The sequence below is a fragment of the Neophocaena asiaeorientalis genome, unplaced genomic scaffold (genome assembly GCF_003031525.2).
Source record: "Neophocaena asiaeorientalis asiaeorientalis breed wild unplaced genomic scaffold, Neophocaena_asiaeorientalis_V1.1 scaffold106, whole genome shotgun sequence".
Taxonomy (NCBI): Eukaryota; Metazoa; Chordata; class Mammalia; order Artiodactyla; family Phocoenidae; genus Neophocaena; species Neophocaena asiaeorientalis.
The window spans coordinates 4,278,696-4,298,166 of NW_020172597.1; the positions used below are offsets into that span (position 1 = coordinate 4,278,696).

General features: G+C 37.7%; 1 protein-coding gene across 2 annotated transcripts in view; it reads left to right on the top strand.

Moving 5' to 3' along the window:
* Positions 1-19,471, top strand: part of ZMPSTE24 (zinc metallopeptidase STE24) — a 46,111-nt gene that overhangs the window by 20,350 nt on the left and 6,290 nt on the right. For both annotated transcript variants that reach the window (XM_024738867.1, XM_024738868.1), the window contains exons 6-8: positions 656-797; positions 5,690-5,868; positions 19,190-19,294. In XM_024738867.1, coding sequence (XP_024594635.1) covers positions 656-797; positions 5,690-5,868; positions 19,190-19,294 — 426 coding nt within the window. The remainder of the gene's footprint in view (positions 1-655; positions 798-5,689; positions 5,869-19,189; positions 19,295-19,471) is intronic.

Consider the following 19,471-nt stretch of genomic DNA (forward strand, 5'->3'; position numbering starts at 1 on the left):
CCTGTTAACAGCCCCCAGAAAATACGTCCTATCAGCTCTTCAGCTGCACTGATGGTGAGGTTTCTTTTAGTCTGAATTACCATGATGCTCATTGCTTCACCTCCTGCTGGTGGGATCATGACTGGAAAATGGGTGCTAATTGGACCTACAAATATATGTTGTATGGCAAATTGAAGTGACAGGAGAGAGAGCAGAGGAAATGCTCCTAAAATGCTTAAGGAAGTACTGTTTCAACCAGTGTGTATAGTTATGAACTGCAGGTCAGTAATATTAGCAGGCAAACCAAATAATAGCACACAGTCAAGCTCTAGTAGTTCTTTTTTTAGCAAACACTTCAAGTCTATTATGATTACCTTGAAAGACAGAATTCCAAGTTACGATGGGCTCATGAAGTGTCAGAAATCCCCAAGATAGTTCTGAATGGACCATTTGGCTTTTCAGTTATTACCATATAGAGACTATTCATTTTGATTTAATTCATCAAACAGATATTGAATGCTGTACTGGTACTATTTCGGGCTGGGAGTACCAGAGCAAATAAGATAAGGTCCCTGTTCTCAGGGCTGGGATCACATAGTTTTAATATTGAATCTGTATAGTGAGTAGTTTCCCTTTAAGGACATATTCATAGGTTGTTCTCATATTTGCGTTTCAGGTGCTTGTCACCATCTATGCTGATTACATTGCCCCTTTATTTGACAAATTCACACCTCTTCCTGAGGGAAAGCTTAAGCAAGAAATTGAAGTCATGGCAAAGAGTATTGACTTCCCTTTGACTAAGGTGTATGTTGTTCAAGGTAAGGCTCCCTGGGGTAAGAAGATTTTATTTGAGTCATTTCTTTTATTTGATTAGTTTATTCTTAAAACTTTAATAAAAGAACAAATCAGTTGGTTTGGGGTTTTTTTTGTTTGTTTGTTTTTGTTATTTAAAGATTAGGATTTTACATTTTGGCTTTTGAAGATTTATAAGAATTGATGACATAGTCCAGGGATAGAAACTGGTGGCCTGATGCCAAGTCCTGCTCTTGCCTGCAGCTATGTTTGGTTGGTTTTATTGTTTTTAATTCTGCACCAAGGCCTTTATCACTCCCTGCTATGTCATAATATTAGACTGATTTTTTCACTTCTATTACCTGCCTGGCTCCTATATGTAACTGAGTTGGACTCTTGCTTAGATTCCATTTGGCAGTGGTTTGGGGGCTCAAAAACAAAACCAATGTTATTAGCTTTGTCTCCACCAAGAAAACTTCCAGTGTTCTGCAGGACTCTGATTTCACCTGCAGATTACCCAAGATTGGTGCCACTTGGTATTTTGGATTAGTTATACTCTGCTTTTCTGATGATTGCTTTTGAAAATTAAGCTATCTATCTGTTAGCTTGTGTAAGACTACTAAAGTCTCAAGGAAACCTACAAAGATGCAAAGAAAAACTGTGTGGTACCATGACTTTCAGAATCTGTAAGTTAAAATCCACGTAAATGAATGAGTGTAGTTCTGCCTCTGCCACTTACCAGCTGTGGGATCTTGGACAAGTCACTTTGCATCTCTGGGTTTCAGTTTTGCTTCCTCTGAACTGTGGTCTGGCAAATGCTTTCTGTAAAGGGCTAGACGGTAATTATTTTAGGCTTTGCAGGTCACATGGTCTCTGTTGCAACTATTCAACTCTACCATGATAGTACAAAAGCAGCCATAGTAATACATAAAGAAACAAGCATGGCTGTTTTCTAATAAAACTTTATTTATAAAAATAAGTGGCAGGTTTGATTTGACCTGCAAGCCGTAGTTTGCCCATTCCTCCTCTAAAGTAAAAATCACCATTGAGAAGTAGCTATGGCAGATGAAGGAGTAGAAACTGGGAAGTAATTGCAGGGTCCAGGAGGACAGAGATGGTCACAACTGGAAAGAATGAATTAACAGCAACGAGAAGAGTATAGAAATCTCAGGCATTTGGCAGCCAACTAAAGGCACAATTAGAACATGTCTATGGGGAAATAGTAGAAAAAGAAGCCAATTCATACTACTGCTTTGGCCTCTGAGATTACTAGTCTTTTAATAATATTAAACTAGTAGCACAATGATCAGTATAGTAGAACAATCTCTGAGGCGCTTTTACTGAAGGGGCAACCTAAGTTGCCCATCACTTATAATCAGATAACGTGACTGCTAACGCTATGACAGTAGAGGTAGTCGAGAAGATATGTGATATATACCATCAGTGCTATATGATTTTAGCTGAAATAGTCAGGGAAGGCTTTATGGAGGGTTATAACATAAGCTGGGACTTTGTGAAAAATCAAGATTTGAGTAGGTGGAGGGTAGCATTTCAGAGGTCAGGCTATGGAGCCAATAGGTTTGCGTTTAAATTCTAGTTCTAGCACAGATTCCCCGTGTGACTTTGGACAACTTACCTCTGCTAAACAGAAGTTACTCATCTGCAATGCATGTGTCTGTTGTTGTTAATAATGTTGTCAAAAATATTTTGAGTAAATGAATGTTGTTAATAACAGTAACAACACACATGATGGATTTGTAAATTGAAAGGAAAACGCGAGTGAAAAACCAAGAGGCTTGCTCTCAGAAAATATCAGATAGTAAGTACTGTGCAGAGAATTCAGCTGATGTGAAGTGATAAAGAATGGCTGAGTAGATACTTTCCATTAGGTCATCAGACAGGACATCTCTGAGCAAATGAACTTAAGCTGAGATCTGAAGGAAGGAGCCATCCGTGCCAAGATCAATGGAGAGACCCTCCAGAGCTTTGTATCTTCAAGAAACAGAAAAAAGTCCAGTGTGGCTACCACATGGCAGGAAAGTGTTATGACATGAAATCTGAGACGTAAGCAAGAGTCAGACCACATAGGCCTTTGTAAATCAGAGTAAGGAGCTTGGATTTTATTTTAAGTCTAGGGTTAAAGCTATTGAAGGTTTTAGGCAGGAAAGTGACATGGCCTAGTTTGTACTTTTTACCTATTTTACGTTGCTATATAGAGAATAGACGGTAGGAGAGGCAAGAGTAGAAGCAGCGAGAGCAGTTAGGAGGCCAGTGCTGTTCAGGAGGAGATAATGTGGCTTAGACTAGAATAGTAGTAATTGATGGAGAGAAGTGGATATACTGGGGATGTGTTTTAGAGGTAGAGTTGATGGAATTTGCTGGTAGATGACATGTAAAGGAATAAGAGAGAAAGAGACATCAAAGATAATGACCTAGATTTTTGGACTAAGCAGTTGGATAAATGGTAGGTTACTGAGATGGGAAAAAACTGGGAGAAGAGCAGGTCTGTGAGGGTTTAAGTTCTGATGGGTGTGTTATATACCTATTGAACATTGTACTAGAGTTCTACAAGCAGTAGTTAGTTGCATGCCAGCCATAGAAACCAACTATAGCTGATTTAACAGAGAAATTCCTTATTGAAACAATATTTGATAACTCACAAAGTCACCAGGAAAGTTAAGTTTACCAAACTTGGGAAGTGGACTCTCCATCGGGAGACCAGGAACACAGAATCATCCTGCAGAACCAGTCTGGGGAGGACACTGCTAGTCGCTCCTGATGTTGGAGTCAGCAGTGTGTATCCCTAACATCCCTTCCACTAGCACCTGCAGAATTCATTCCTCACTGCCCTGCTTCTTTATGTAATTAGCTAACTGTTTCAGAGTCCCCAGTGGGTGCATCTGATTGACTGAGCCAGGGCACTGGGCTAGCTGCCAGGAGTGCTTGGGGAAGCAGATAGCTAGCTTTTTAGATTTCTCAAATGAGAAGCAGTCTCTCACAAGACTTGCATGATGCAAAATTCCCTAAACTCTGCAAGGGAATTCTAATACTGGTCAGGGAAAAACTATGCTTGAGAATATAAACAACAGATAGGCACTTTAGCCATCCATGTGGAGATGTAGGCCTGTCAAATAAGCAGTTAGATATATAAATCCAGAGTTCTAGGGAGAGGTCAGGGCTAGAAATAGTGATATGGAAGTATCTGTATCTGGCATGTAGATACCTCCTTGGATGAGGGCACTTAGAGAAGAGAAGGGGGCTCAGGTCAGAGTCAGCAGAGGAGGAAGAGCCAGCAAAGGAGGCTGAAGAGGAGAGACCACTGAGGTAGGAAGAAAACCAGGAGAAGATGGTGTTTCTCTTGAGCTAGGAGAAGAAAGTGTTTCAAGGAGGGAGTGGTCAGCGGTATCAAATGCTGCCAAGAAGCTGATTAAGATAAGACATCGTAAACGAAAGATGAAGAGACAGCTGGCCATGCCTTACAATCTCATAGAAGGTTTTGTTTTTCAGAGTTCCCAAATACATTACTTCATACCTCAAGTGGTACGATAAATCCATTCAGTAAACAAGCATTATTGAATAAATACTACATGCAAGGCATAGTGATACAAAAAGCTTATGGTCTAGTGCAGGGACTCTTAAAACTTTAGTGAATATAAGAATTCCCTGGAGTTTGTTTAAAGATTCCTCGGCTCCATTCTCAGATATTGGGTGTTTCTAGTATTTATGTCTAACAAGTACCCGTAGGTGATTTTGGTGTAGGCATTCTTTGGGCCACACTTTGAGATACTTAGACCAGTGGGAGATACTAAGACATTCATTTTGTTTTATTTATCTGCCTACTTCCATAGGTAACTTCAGGTAGCTTCTAAGAAATATTTTTAAATTAATTTAAAAATTAGAATCAGAGAAGATAGAAATGAGATAGAAGTATAAGATCTAGATACCCAGCTTTCCAGATCCTAAGGTCCTATATTATTGATAAAATTGGACCACATATTTGGCTCTTAACTTCCAGGCAACCAAACCAAAAAAGTCCTCTCCTCATATCATAAACAGGAAAATAAAGCTTAAAGAAATTAAGAAAGTTTCTTACATTTACACAACTAATACATGGCAGAGCCAAGATTTGAACCTAAAGTCATTCTTAACCACTAAATTTACTGCACATGCTAGAACATAAAATCTAAAGAAAATAAAGTATAGAAAATAAAGAAAATTATAAAGAAGAAGATAAAAGATAAAGAAGATAAAGAAGATAAAACCATAGTTCAGCTACTGTTAGCCACTGTTAAAAATTCAGGGGTTTTTTTTTCCAGTCTTTTTAAGATAGTTTTAATTTTTTCTGATTAAATAAGTATACTGACTTTAAAAGCCTTGCAACAGAGAAAAGTATAAGGGAGGGAACAAAAATCCATATTTCTAGAAGCCAGTGATAAACACTTCAATATTTTAATATTCTTAATAGGTTTGTGTTTCTGCTTTTCTATTTACATGTACATTTTTTCATGACAATAATGGAATTTTATATACATGAAGTTTTACATCCTTTTCAGTTATGTTGGTGAGCTTTTTCCTATCTTGTTAAAATATTTCAAAAGTATACTTTTTTTCTGGCTGCTTAAAATTCCATTTCATAGCTTTACCATAATTTAATCATTCCATGACTGTTGGATATTTAGGCTTTATTTATTTACTTATTGCTCTAAAGCTGCAATGAGCATAAATATTTGTTGTCAAGACTGCAAAGAAACAGGCGCTTTCCACTGCTGGTGGTGATTTATGTTGATATAATATTCTTCAGGTGTTAAACAATTTGAAAATGTTAATGTCCTTTCCAGTAATTCAGTTTCTAGGCGTCTCTCCAAAAAACCCCATACTTTTTAATTATTTTCCATGCTTTGAACTGTCTTTTCCTTAGGATCTAAACGCTCTTCCCACAGCAATGCTTATTTTTATGGCTTCTTCAAGAACAAGCGAATAGTTTTGTTTGACACTCTACTAGAAGAGTATTCTGTACTAAACAAAGACATCCAGGAGGAGTCTGGCATGGAACCCTGCAATGACGGAGAAGGGGACTGTGAAGAAATAAAAGCTAAAGTGAGTTCTTCTCTTCCTAAGAGACCCTGGCTTAGTTTTTATGAACAGTTCCTGTGACAACTCAAAATAACATTAATTTCTATGTAGTGAGTGTTGAATTCAGGGAGACTATCAAATAAAAACACAGTGGCCCCTTTATAACTGTGGTATTTGGGAGAGATTATCACTATCGTTACATGCTAACTACCTTGCAAGCTTTCACAGAATGTACACAAGTATAAGGTAGGAAAATTCTTATGATTTTAAGCTGTCTTTAAAACAGGGACTTTATATACAATTCCTGACATGTTTATGATTGAAGAATTCCCACAGGCAAGATAAAAAGGTGATAAACATCTCATTTTTAGCTTCATTGAGATATAGTAACTATAGGCTTTGGTAATGGAGAGACTTGAATTTGAATCCTGGTTCTGTCATTTAGTAGCTGTGCATTCTTGGGTATACTATGTAACTTGGTCAGTTTTCTTTTGTCTGTTTAACAAATACTTATGAAATGTAAACTCTGTGCTGAGATACTTTCCTTGGCACTAGGAATACAAAAATAAAGAGGCAAACCTTGCTCTTAAGGAGTTTATAGTCTAAAGGGGAGAAAGTCATACAAGCACAGTACAATATGGTAATTGCTGCATTGAAGCTGTAAATACTGGATGCAGTGAGAGCACAAGAGAAGACGTTTGTTAAATCTGACCTTTTAGTCTGAGAAAGCTTTTTCTGAATCTTCTCCTGGATGAGGTCAGCTAATGCTGATTAGCAAAATCTAAAGTATAGCAAGACTAAATGGGGAGGGGAAACACTGATAAGAAAACAGTACATATTTCATCAGAAACAGTCTCCAGTAGTTGTGTGTGTGATGGAATGTGCCATTGGCTTTGGTGTCATTCAGAGATGATTTGGGATCTGTGTAACTCTGGGCAAGTAACTTAAGCTCTCTAAATCTTTGATTTCTTAACGGAAAGACAATGCCATCAGGGTTTCTCATCTTGGCACTATTGACATCTTGGACCGGACAATTTTTCATCATGGGAGGCTACCTTGTACATCATAAGATGTTGAGCAGCATCTCTGGCCTCTCCCTTTAGATGCCAGTATCAATCCCTCCTTTCCCAACAACTGTGACAATGAAAAATGTCACTAGACATTGCCAGATGTCTGCGGGGTTGGGGGGTGCTGGAAGGAGGGGGCAAGATCACTCCTAGTTGAAGAACACTGGGATAAAGATGCCTACCTTTTAGGGTTGTTAAGATTAAATGAAATAATATATGTGAATAACCTTGTACTCTATGTACTTTAAGTACCAGAAAATAAGTTTTATCACTGAGCATCTGTTTTGACTCTAAAGAGATGGTCTAATAGAGTGCCTAGCCTGTTATAAATATGTAGATGGAACAAAATTCTGTGAAGGGGTTAAACAGTATTGGGTGAAGGTTAACTCCTTTGATTATATTTATTTTTAAGTGGGTTTATCAGATTTCCCCGGCGGTCCGGTGGTTAAGACTCCACGCTCCAAATGCAGGGGGCACGGGTTCGATCCCTGGTTGGGGAGCTAAGACCCCACATGCCGCATGGTGGGGCCAAAAAAAAAAAAAAAAAAGGGAAACAAGTGGGTTTATCCTGTCCGGATATTGTAATAAAAGTCATTTTGGTCTGACCAAGAGTCATAGGATTTTAAGCTAGGAAGAGCTCTTAAGGTCATATTATAGACAGGAAAACTGAAGTCCAAAAAGTAACCAGGTGACAACAGTGAGGAATCATGCAAGTTCAGCAAGTCAACCTGCTGAAGAGGTATCCACATACAGGGTGGATTACTTTATAGCCAAACCTGGGTGTTAGATAGTGGTCTGCTGATTTCAGTAATGAAATAACTGACCTTTAGTATCTGTGAGAACAGTGTTCTTTGGCTTAAATCTTAGAAAAGATTAGTCTTTTGAACCATGTTGAATGGAGTTTGAGTTATTTTGTTGGCTTCTTGAAGAGTAGCTGCAAATATTTTAGCATCTATGTATAAGTTACATAGTCCTACCCTAAAGAACCTGTAGGAGAGGAGAGTAGATATGTATACAAATAGCTCATAGTTTAAGGCAGAGAGTGGTAAGCGAGTGGCGGAAATAGTGTGGCTTTTAGAAATTAAGAAATTAATGCAGATGCTAATGGTCAGACAGGTTTCTTAAAAGAGAGGATATTTGAACTAGGCAAAATTTTGACTTGGGGATGGAGCTTTTCAGGTTGAATATATGGAATGAATAAAGCTATAAAGACAACTACACAATGGCTATTCTGAGACTAATGAATAAACAGATTCTTGTAGAAGGGGATAGAAAGGTAGGCCAGGACCAGTTTGTAAAGTACTTCTTCCTGAAGACATTGAGTGGTTGTTTTCAGTGGCCTGGAAAGTTTAGATTGATTTGGGTAGAGGCCAAAGCTTGTTTTAGGAAGTTTAAAATTTGGTGGCAACATATATGATAGAGCAAAGATTAGAGGCAAGGGGGACTTCTAGGGGCCTATTGCATCAAGATAACCAAGATAAGCGTGAAATAAGTGCCTACACTAGAGTGAGAGGTGAGAATAAGTGTGGAGTCATAATAAAAGATGGATTTAAAGTACTTGGGTGATTGCTATTATGGGGAGTAAAGGAGGAAATCAAAGATTGACACAGAACGCCAGTGCATGTACCACAGGTGAGGTGATTTTAGGTAGTATATCAGTATTTGAAATTTGAATGGCTATATGTGTATTAATGTATATTAGGAAAAAGATAAAACTAGCTTATCATGATTTCATGAAAATTGTCATTTAGGATAAGGTTAAGTTTTAAAAAGTGAATTGATTTTTTAAAAGATATTAAATAATCACACAGAGAATACACAGGTGTGGCAGAAGTTTAGGAAATAGTGGTTTATTCAGCACCTGCTACTGAACGCCTACTATGTACAACACAGTGGGGGATGCAAAAATGGTTTTAAGTCTGGATCACATAGAAAGGATGAAGTGTTTCATTTTGAACAGAAGAAAACTAAAGTTATCTGAAATCCCTCCTCTTAGAGATAACTACTATTAACATTTTTATGAATATCTCCATACTGGCTATTCACATTTTATAAGATGACTAGGAAACTTACTCTCCGCAGTTTTATCCTTCAGAAGACAAATTCGATCATTGGAACAACCTGTCTCAAAAGCAGTTTAAGTAAAAGGAAAACTTTTAATATATAAAAGCTGTACTTTTATAGAAGAAAACAAGTATTTCCCCAGCAAGTGCTAGGGTCATGTCAAAGTATTCCCAGTTGATAAGTATAGTAGAGGACAAGATCCAGAGATGTGGGTTTGGCTTTTACCCACTACTTATTAGCAAGATGATCTTAAGACATTTTAACTTCTCGGTGTCCTTTATCTCTAAAATGAAGGTGTTACTTCCCATCTTGTGCAGCTTGGTGTTGTGAGGATCAAACGAATCAGCATATGAATTTTATGAAAAGTGCTATAGAAAAGTGAAAGATATGTGGTACTTATTTTTGTTATTGTATGTGAAATTTGCATGGGAAGAAAAGAAAATCCAGTTTTGTCTAAGAATCTACCACCAATAAACAAGTCTCCTTTCTGCAGAAAGTGACCCTTATTTAAGCTCTTTTCATCCCATATCTTTGAATGTGACTCCATGCAGTTCTGAATAGCTTCCTAAACCCAGACATCAAACCAAGAGACAAGAGCCTATGTTATCTAATAGAGACCTGCTTGTTTTATAAAAGAATTAATTCATAGTTCATACTGGGAAGCAGGTAACTAGTGAAACTAGAAGCCTAAAGACTGTGTACTTTATATAAAATGATGATAATGATAGCTGCCTTGTAGTAGTGGAGATTAACAAACTAAGTAAAATATCTAATAATACAGTGTCTAGTACATAGACCCTTTAATGAGTGGGAGCTGTTATCATTATTATTAAACAAAGCAGCCTATTTTGCTTATTATTAAACTAATAGACAAATTAGAAAACATGAATAATCCAACTAACTGTAAACATCTTACTATATATATTTCTAGTCTTTTTAAATCATCATTTTTTAAAATCATTCTCCTCGGGACTTCCCTGATGGCACAGTGGTTAGAATCTGCCTACCAATGCAGGGGACACGGGTTTGAGCCCTGGTCCGGGAAGGTCCCTTGGGAAGGTCCCACATGCCATGGAGCAGCTAAGCCCATGTACCACAACTACCGAGCCTGTGCTCTAGAGCCCACGTACCACAACTACTGAAGCCTGCGCACCTAGAGCCTGTGCTCCGCAAAAAGAGAAACCACTGCAATGAGAAGCCCGCATGCTGCAACGAAGAGTAGCCCCCGCTCGCGGCAACTAGAGAAAGCCCGCGCACAGCAACGAAGACCCAAAGCAGCCAAAAATAAATAAATTAGTTAATTAATAAAATAAAATCATTCTCCTCTTATTGGGTGTATGGGTTGTTTCCAGTTTTTTGCTGTTAAAACTATTCTTGCAATGAATATTTTTGTATATAAATCTTCAGTTGCACCTCTTTATTTCCCCCTTAGAATACATGTCTATTAATTGGTGCTTTGTTCGTTATTCCCTCTTGATGGCCATTCCCTGAAGGTACAGGTACACGTGTCTCTTAGCCATTTAAGAAACTAGGCTAGTTATCTCATTCTTTACTTTCTCTACCAAATGTATTCTGACGTAAATACTGATGTTTAAAAGGAAAAGAGATAATAAATGTAAATGCTATCTTGCTAGTCATTTTAATCTATCCCTCTACCCAGCCTCATTTTGAAGTGGTCATTTTCCTTAAAAATGAGGAATTGGTGAAGGAGTGGAAAAGTGGTAGAATATCTAGATTCCAGTATCTTGCTGCCTGTGTTTCCATTAGGTTGCATTTTTCTAAGGTCTATAAAACAAAATAAATTCCCTTTTTGTCTATTTTTTTTTGTACTTCACTCTTTTAAGTAGCTGGAGTTTATTTCAAGACCGTTAGCCTTCACTTTCTAGGGTATATATTGTGTAATTGTTGCGGGATAGATATGTGTCCCATAGATGAAGCTTTTTTATTATTTTGTTTATTTTTTTTAAAACAAGAATATTTTTTAAATATTTATTTTTAAATAACAACATACTTTATTTTTAATTAATTAATTAATTTTTGGCTGCGCTGGGTCTTAGTTGCTGTGTGCGGGCTTTCTCTAGTTGCAGTCAGCAGTGGCTACTCTTCATTGCAGTGTGTGGGCCTCTCATTGAGGTGGCTTCTCTCGTTGGGAGCACCGGCTCTAGGCGCGTGGGCTTCAGTAGTTGTGGCTTGCGGGCTCTAGGGCACAGGCTCAGTAGTTGTGGCGCAGGGGCTTAGTTGCTCTGCGGCATGTGGGATCTTCCCAGACCAGGGCTCGAACCCGTGTCCCTGCATTGATAGGCGGATTCTTAACCACTGAGCCACCAGGGAAGTCCCGAAAAATATTTACTTTTTAATTTTTTTATTTTGGCTGCTCCAGGTCTTAGTTGCGTCATGCGGGCTTCTTAGTTGCGGCATGCAAACTCTTAGTTGTGGCATGCGTGTGGCATCCAGTTCCCTGACCAAGGACTGAACCTGGGCCTGCTGCACTGGGAGCATGGAGTCTTATCCACTGCACTACCAGGGAAGTCCCTGATGTGGACCATTTTTTTAAAAATCTTTATTGAATTTGTTACAATATTGCTTCTGTTTTATGTTTTGGTTAAGTGTACAGTTCAGTGGGTTTTAGTATATAATGTGCAACCATCACCATATCACATTCATCCTTTTACTTTTAACCTTACAGTTTTTATATTTTAGATGTCTCATGCATAGATAGACTTTGTTGTTATGGTTGCTTTTAAATCCAATCTAACACTCACTATCTTTTTTTTTGACAAGCTTTATTTATTCATGTATATTGTGATTACTGATATATTTGGAATTATTTTTACCATATTATTTTATGCCTTTTTTCCCCTCTCTCCTTTTCATATCACCCCCACCTCCACCCCAAACATATACACACACATCCTCCTCTTGCTTTATTTTTAGAACTTATTGAAGGTTTTTAAAACATGATATTTGGGTTGTCATTAAGGTTTCAAGGTTCATATATGACTATTCTTTTAATGGTTGCTGTTAAAAATAAATCATGCCCATATAACCTAAAATCTTAACATATACAGTATCTTCACTGCTTCCTGAACAATCCAGGAACCTTAAATAAACACTTTGATCTAATTATACCCCCTTCATATTATATTTTAGTTTTATCTTATCTATTTTTTACCCCTAAAATTAGCATTATTATTATTTTATACAGTCATTATTTAAGTTTACCTATGTGCTTACCTGTGTCTTTGCTTACCATTCCATATTCATCTCACACCTTCCTTTTAGAAATTACTTTGCTTCTTCCAGAGTATATGCTTTAGAATTTCTTTGGAAAGTTGTTTTTGTTTTATTTATTTATTTATTTATTTACTTACTTACTTATTGGCTGCGTTAGGTCTTCGTTGCTGCGCGCGGGCTTTCTTTAGCTGCGGCGAGCGGGGGCTGCTCTCCATTGTGGTGTGTGGCCTTCTCATTGCAGTGGCTTCTCTTGTTGTGGAGCACAGGCTCTAGGTACTTGGGCTTCAGTAGTTGTGGCTCGCAGGTCCTAGAGCGCGGGCTCAGTAGTTGTGACGCACTGGCTTAGTTGCTCCGCGGCATGTGGGATCTTCCCCGACCAGGGCTTGAACCCATGTCCCCTGCATTGAAGGGCAGATTCTTAACCACTGTGCCACCAGGGAAGTTGTCCCTGTTTTTGTTTTTATATCACTCTCATTCTAGATATCAATTCAAGATTGACAGCTATTTATCCTAGCATCCTAATATTTGTTTATCTATTTTTTTCTATTCTGTTCTGATTTCCTTTGTTCCTGTTGAAAAAGTCAGCTCTGTGAGAATTCCCTGGTGGTCCAGTGCTTAGGACTCTGTGCTTCCCCTGCAGGGGCCATGGGTTCGATCCCTGGTCAGGGAACTAAGATCCTGCCTGCAGCATGGCCCAAAAAAAAAAAAAAAAATTCTTCTCTGAGCTTTCTGTTTTTTTTTTTTTTTTAGTTCTTTCTGGTTATTCTTAAGATTTCTCTTTGATTTTCGTGTTGTGAAAGTATGGACTTCTTTATCCCAGTCCTGTTTGGGATATACTGTGGTTCCTAAATCTAAGGACTCATGTCTTTCCTGAAGTTTAAAAAATTCTTTGCCATTATCTAAAGTATTCCTTCTTTCCCGTTCTCCCTAGTCTGTCTTTCTGGAATTCCAATTAGATGAATGTTATACCGTCTCATTCTGTCTCCCATGGGTGCTAACCACTCTTCTATATTTGTCTCTTGGAGCTTCATTCTGTAATTTTTCAGCTCTACACTCCAGTTCATGGATTCTTCCTTTAGCTATATTTAATCTGTTCTTTAACCAGTCCATTGTGTTTTAAAGTTCTAATTGGTTCTTTTTCAAATCAGTCATTTCTGGTAGTCTCTTATTCCTTCCTCATGTTTTTAGTTCCCTTGTTTGTATAAAACATGCTTCTTTTTATTCTGTATCTGATAATTCCAGTATCTGAAGTCTTAAGGAGCTAATGTAGCTAGCTCCATATTGTTTCTACTAACTCTTACTCATTGTGGCTTGTTTTCTGAAGTATTTGGTAATTTTTATTGGGAGTTCATAATAGGTCAATGATCTTAATCTTCAGGAATCTTGAAGCGTCCGAGTTTAGGGTACATTCCTCAATAGAGGATTTGTATTTGCGTCTATCAGTTGGCCCCAGTGCTACCAAGCCAGAAGCACTTTAATGTCTCATCTTGGGGTTTCTGGACCATGCAGATAATGGTTTTGAATTTGAATGGAGACTTTTCTTCTTTTTCCACTTTAGATGAGCTTGACACAGTTGGACTACTTCACCAGCATTTTTTTTTTTTTTTTCTGGCTCACTCTTTGACTCAGGGTATACCCCTTCATGGGATTATGCAAGGGATGTTAATTTCAACTCCTCACCTCTGGCTTTTTCTTACTTTAAAATAAACTAAACTGTATGTTTAAAGATATTTGTTTTACCTTATTAAGCAGTTTTTTTTTTAAAGATGTTGGGGATAGGAGTTTATTAATTAATTAATTTATGTTTGCTGTGTTGCGTCTTCGTTTCTGTGCAAGGGCTTTCTCTAGTTGTGGCAAGCGGGAGCCACTCTTCATCGCTGTTATTAAGCATTTTTAGATGTTTTTCAGAGTATGTGTGTGTTGGTGAGTGAATGTGGGTATGCACATGTGAGAGTGTGTGTATAAGATTAAATTGTTCATTGTGTCTTGGCACTATTTAAATTTAATCTGCAAAGTTTATAAACAGTGAGAATTTTATTTGGCTTTGTAAACATTATATTTTATCATTCATATGACCACCTACCATTTAGGTTTAGTTATTTTATTTAATTTATTTATTTTTATGCGGCGTGCAGGAACTTAGTTCCCAGACCAGGGATCGAACCTGTGCCCCCTGCAGTGGAAGCATGGAGTCCTAACCACTGGACCACCAGGGAATTCCCTATGTTTAGTTATTTTAAAACCAGTACTATAATAATATGCAAATGATTACATATCTGTTGACTAAAAAATTGTTTATTTGATAAATGTTGAATAATTTACTTTTATATTTATAGCTGTGTGAAAGTTGAAAGCACAGGTCTCTGGCATCAGACTACTTGGCTTCACATCCCAGGTTTTCTATTTATTGGCTGTGTGGCCATAGGAAAATTAGTTAATTTCTCTCTACCTAGATTTTCTCATCTTTATTTTTTTAATTAATTTTTATTGATTAATTGCTTTACAATGTTGTGTTAGCCGCCACTGCACAAGAAAATGAATCATCCATACACATACAGATATCCCCTCCCTTTTGGACCTCCCCCCCATTTAGGTTACCACAGTGCATTAGATAGAGTTCCCTATGCTATACAGTATGTTCCCATCAGTTGTCTAGATTTTCTCATCTTTAAAAGTGTACTTATTTAAGGATTTTCTCATCTTTAAAAGTGTACTTATCTAATATGGTGATTATGATGTATAAATGAGTTATAATACAGTATTTAGCACAGAGGACCTGGTACATAGTCACTGTTTAATAAATGTTAGCAACTTTGTTGTTACTTTTTTAATCTTTCCTGGCCTATTCTTCATATGTGTTGAAGGAAAAACAAAATGTATGCATGTGTATGTATATATTTTTGTGTGTATATGTGTGTGTGTGTATTTACATATATATTTGTAATGTTGGTTTGAGAGGCTATCATAAAGTTAGGGAAGCAGAACTCCAATAAATTTTAACATTAAATTTTACTTTATTAAAGTAACACAAACATACTGTTTAGAAGTTCAGAGTACAAAAAAAGCATATAATAAAATATAGCAGTTTCATGTTTCTCGCTTCTCTGTGCTGCTCACGTGCTGCCAGGGCCCTTTCCCCACAGACTGCAACTCTTTTAGCTTCTTCTGACATTTACACATATCATTTTTCTATATTGTATGTGTACTATTATTTATTGACCCTATCTCTTTTTTTTTTTTTTTTCTGCACCGCACTGCATGTGACATCTTAGTTTCCCCAGCCAGGGATCCACCCCACGCCCCCTGCAGTGGAAGCGCAGAGTCTTAACCACTGGGCCACCAGCGAAGTCCCTGACACTATTATCTCTTGACTTTCACTTATGGTAGATGAGGATTTAGCTCTTGTCCTAACATCCGCTCTGCTCCTCCCTTCCCTCAATTCTTCCAATATAGTCCTGTTACAGTTCTTGGTTTAATCAGTATCAAAACATTTTTGTAAACATTATTGTAAAACAGTGTTGTACCTATTCACTGCTGAGCGTGCCTTACCTTTTTTCCCTCTTGCTTAATAATTGTTTTTTTTTTAAGTGTGCTTAGTTTTCCTTTTATCTTTTTGCTAATTCTTCTCACAACTTCTGCTGTCTTTCAGTATAATTTCCTACAAGTTTAATTGCATCATTAACCTTATTAGTTTTAGTCCCCCTCATCCCTGTCACACCCCAAAAGAGATCTCTATTTTCTTTCTTTGGGGTGGTTTCTCTGAAGCCCTGCTCTTCAGCTCTCATACTGGACTTCCCTTGTGCTCATCCTTGATTCCATGTTGATTTGCTGTGTTCTCTTGATAGTGTACATCTTCTACTAGTTTCATCAGGTTAGAAAGATGGTATAGTGACTGAGAGTGTGATCATGGCAGCCCTTAACAGATTTTCTTTCGAGTCACACTGTTCAAATCTGGATGGGTTACCCTCTCTAGCTGGTGTATAGATGTCATTCTGGGGTTGCCCTTTACCATTAGAGATTTCCTTCACTTCTCTCCTACATTGGGTCTCCTGTGTTCTGTATTCTATGACTTTTTGTTCCTTAATTTACTCCTTCATTTTGGTAAAGAACATCCTCAATCCAGTACCTTCCTGAGAAAGACTGCATAGTAAAGTTTTTGAGTCCTGGCATCAAAATGCCTTCACTTTTCTGTCACATTCTTTTCTGTCACTTTGACTGGGGTTTAGATTTCTAGATTGGAAATACTTTTTCTTCAAGATTGTGAAGGCATTTTTCCATCGTCTTTTTTTTTTAATTGCTTTATTTTTATTTTTAAAAATTAATTAATTTTTTGGCCATGCCACACAGCTTGTGGGATCTCAGTTCCCCTACCAGGGATAGAACTTGGGCTGCAACAGTGAAAGCCCGGAATCCTAACCATTAGGCCACCAGGGAACTCTCTCCATCATCTTCTTGAATTCAACATTGCTGGTGAGGTGTCTGAAATCATTCAGTTTACTTATCCTTAGTATGTTACCTTAATTTTTACGCTTCTAGAAAATTGTTGGATCCTTTCTCTGTGTTCTGAGATTTCACATGCCTTGGTGTGAGCCATTTTTTTAAATTGAAGTATAGTTGATTTGCAATATTATATTAGTTTCAAATGGACAACATAGTGGGTCTGTTTTTACCCATTGTGCTGGGTATGCATTGGGTCCTTTTAATTTGGAAGTTGAGGTTCTTTGGTACTAGGAAACTTTCTGGAATTGTTTTGTTGATGATTTTCTCCTCTCCATTTTTTTTTTCTCTTCAGAGTTCCTATTATTTGAATGTTGGCTTCCTTATATTGAACTTTCTTAGCTTTTCTCTCCTGCTTTTCCATTTCTTTATTCTATTTTCTGGGAGATTCCATCATCTCCCAACCTTTTTCTTTTTAAAATAAATTTATTTATTTATTTTTGGCTGCATTGGGTCTTCCTTGCTGTGCGTGGGCTTCTCATTGTGGTGGCTTCTCTTGCTGCGGAGCACGGGCTCTAGGCGTGTGGGCTTCAGTAGTTGTGGCTCGCGGGCTCTATCTAGAGTGTAGGTTCATTAGTTGTGGCGCACAGGCTTAGTTGCTCCACAGCATGTGAAATCTTCCCAGACTAGGGCTCGAATCCGTGTCCCTTGCATTGGCAGGCGGATTCTTAACCACTGTGCCGCCAGGGTAGTCCTTCCAATCATTCTATTAAGCTTTAATTTCCAAGATTTACTTTTCTCTGAATTTCCCATTTTTACAGTATCCTCTGTTTTTCCGCAAATATAATATCTTATCTCTGAATTTTCTCCTTCTATAATTTCTGTTTCTTCCATACTGCATTTTTTTCTGTATCTGGTCTTCCATCTTAACAGCTTACTTACCTTGTATACCTGATAATAATCCTTGTTCGTGTACTCCTTAGTAAAGGAATGGGACTGAAAACCTGATTGGAATCTCTGAGCCTGTAGATAAGGCTTATCAACTTTGAGCTTCACTGTAGCTTGGCTTGGATGTGCTTGTAGTTGAGAAATACCTGCTGTTAGTATCTTCAGGTCTTTCCTGGTAGAATGGTCAGTTCCCAGGGAGTACTCTTCTAATCTTTTGCCTGGTGGGTAGTTATCTGGGAGCCAGGTATGGGGAGAGGACTAGTTTGGGAGAGGGAATTCTCAGTGTTCAGTTTGCCATACCATTAGGTAAGCAAATACATGGTCTGTTGCTAATGTATGCAGGCCCTCAACTATGTCGAACTCCCAGTTGAAGTGTCCTATTCTTTTGCCCTATCCAGGGAGAATGAGCTTTCAGGCTTTTGCCAGAGCGAGGAGGAGCACTTGCCTTTTGGTGTGGAGTTGGAGAAGAAATCTGGAGCTTTAACCATTCCTCACACAGCTCTCAATTCTTATTTCAGCCACCACCTCCTGTTCCCCAGTTCCAGAATTACCTGGTACTGTTAGTTCTCGACCCCTTTAAAGACTCTCAGTGTTAATCAGTGTTCTCAGCCAGTGTAAATCAGGCTGGTTCTCTTTTCTCCACTGCTAGCTTATGATGTAACTTCCTTTGGCCTGCCTAGTCTGTTATCATTTGTCTGTCTGCTTTCCTGCTTCCAAAATGTTGTTGCTCTTGCCACCTCACCTGTTTTCCCTATCCTTGTGGGTTTATATCTTTAAAAAAACAACTCTTGATTGTAGTTTTACTGGAGTTTTTAGAAGGAATAAAATTAGATGTGAATGTTCCCTCTGCCATCTTAGCTTGGAAGTCTCAGTTTTTTAAATAGCATTTCCTGGTGTTTTTGGAGGTCATAAGTGACATGTCCTTATTAGCAGATAATTTGGAAAATAGGAAAGATATGAAATAAACATCACTGTAATTCTGCCATATAGAAAAACTATTGTTGACATTTCGATATACTTTCAGTCTGTTTTCTATATTTGTGTATTTTTACATACACATTTGCGTTTTTTCATAATTGGAATCATACTATATATTTTTAGTTTTGTTTCCTGCTTTCTTCATCTAATGAACCATTTTCCCATGTCAGAACACAATCTTTGAAAACATCTAGTGGATATTCACCTAGTGGATGTATAACATAAATGTTATTTGGCACCATCATGAGCAGTTTCCCATGTTGCAACGTAATCTTTGAAAGCAAAATTTCTAATGGGTTTATAATATTGCTGTCACATGACTGTGTCGTGATTTATTTAACTATTGTCCTATTGATAAAGATTTATATTTTTTCTAATCTAAAGTAGACTCGTGAAGTCAGAATACGTCTGTCTTGTTCATGATTCTGTGTTCAAGCTTAACCCGGTGTTTAATGTGGAGTGGTTCAGGGAATGTTTTGTTAAGTGAATGAACAGTTCTGCACAAAAGTCCGATTGTTTTCTTAAGTTAGAATCTAAGAAGGGCTCTTTCTGGGTTAAAAGGTATAAACTTTTTGAAGTTTGTTGATAATTTATTTTCAATTTGTTCTTCGATTCAGAATAAGAAACAAGGATGTAAAAATGAGGAAGTACTTGCTGTGCTAGGCCATGAACTGGGGCACTGGAAGTTGGGACACACAGTCAAAAATATCATTATTAGCCAGGTAAGTTTGGAGTGACAATTCTCTTTTTATGACAGGATAGTCAAATTATAAATATAGCAGGCATGAGAGTTCATATAGTAGAGAGGTTAATACAGACTCCGTAGCCAGGCTTCACATCACGGCTCCCTGACTTACTACCTGTGTGACCTCAGGCAAGTTCCTGAGCCTCTCTCTGCC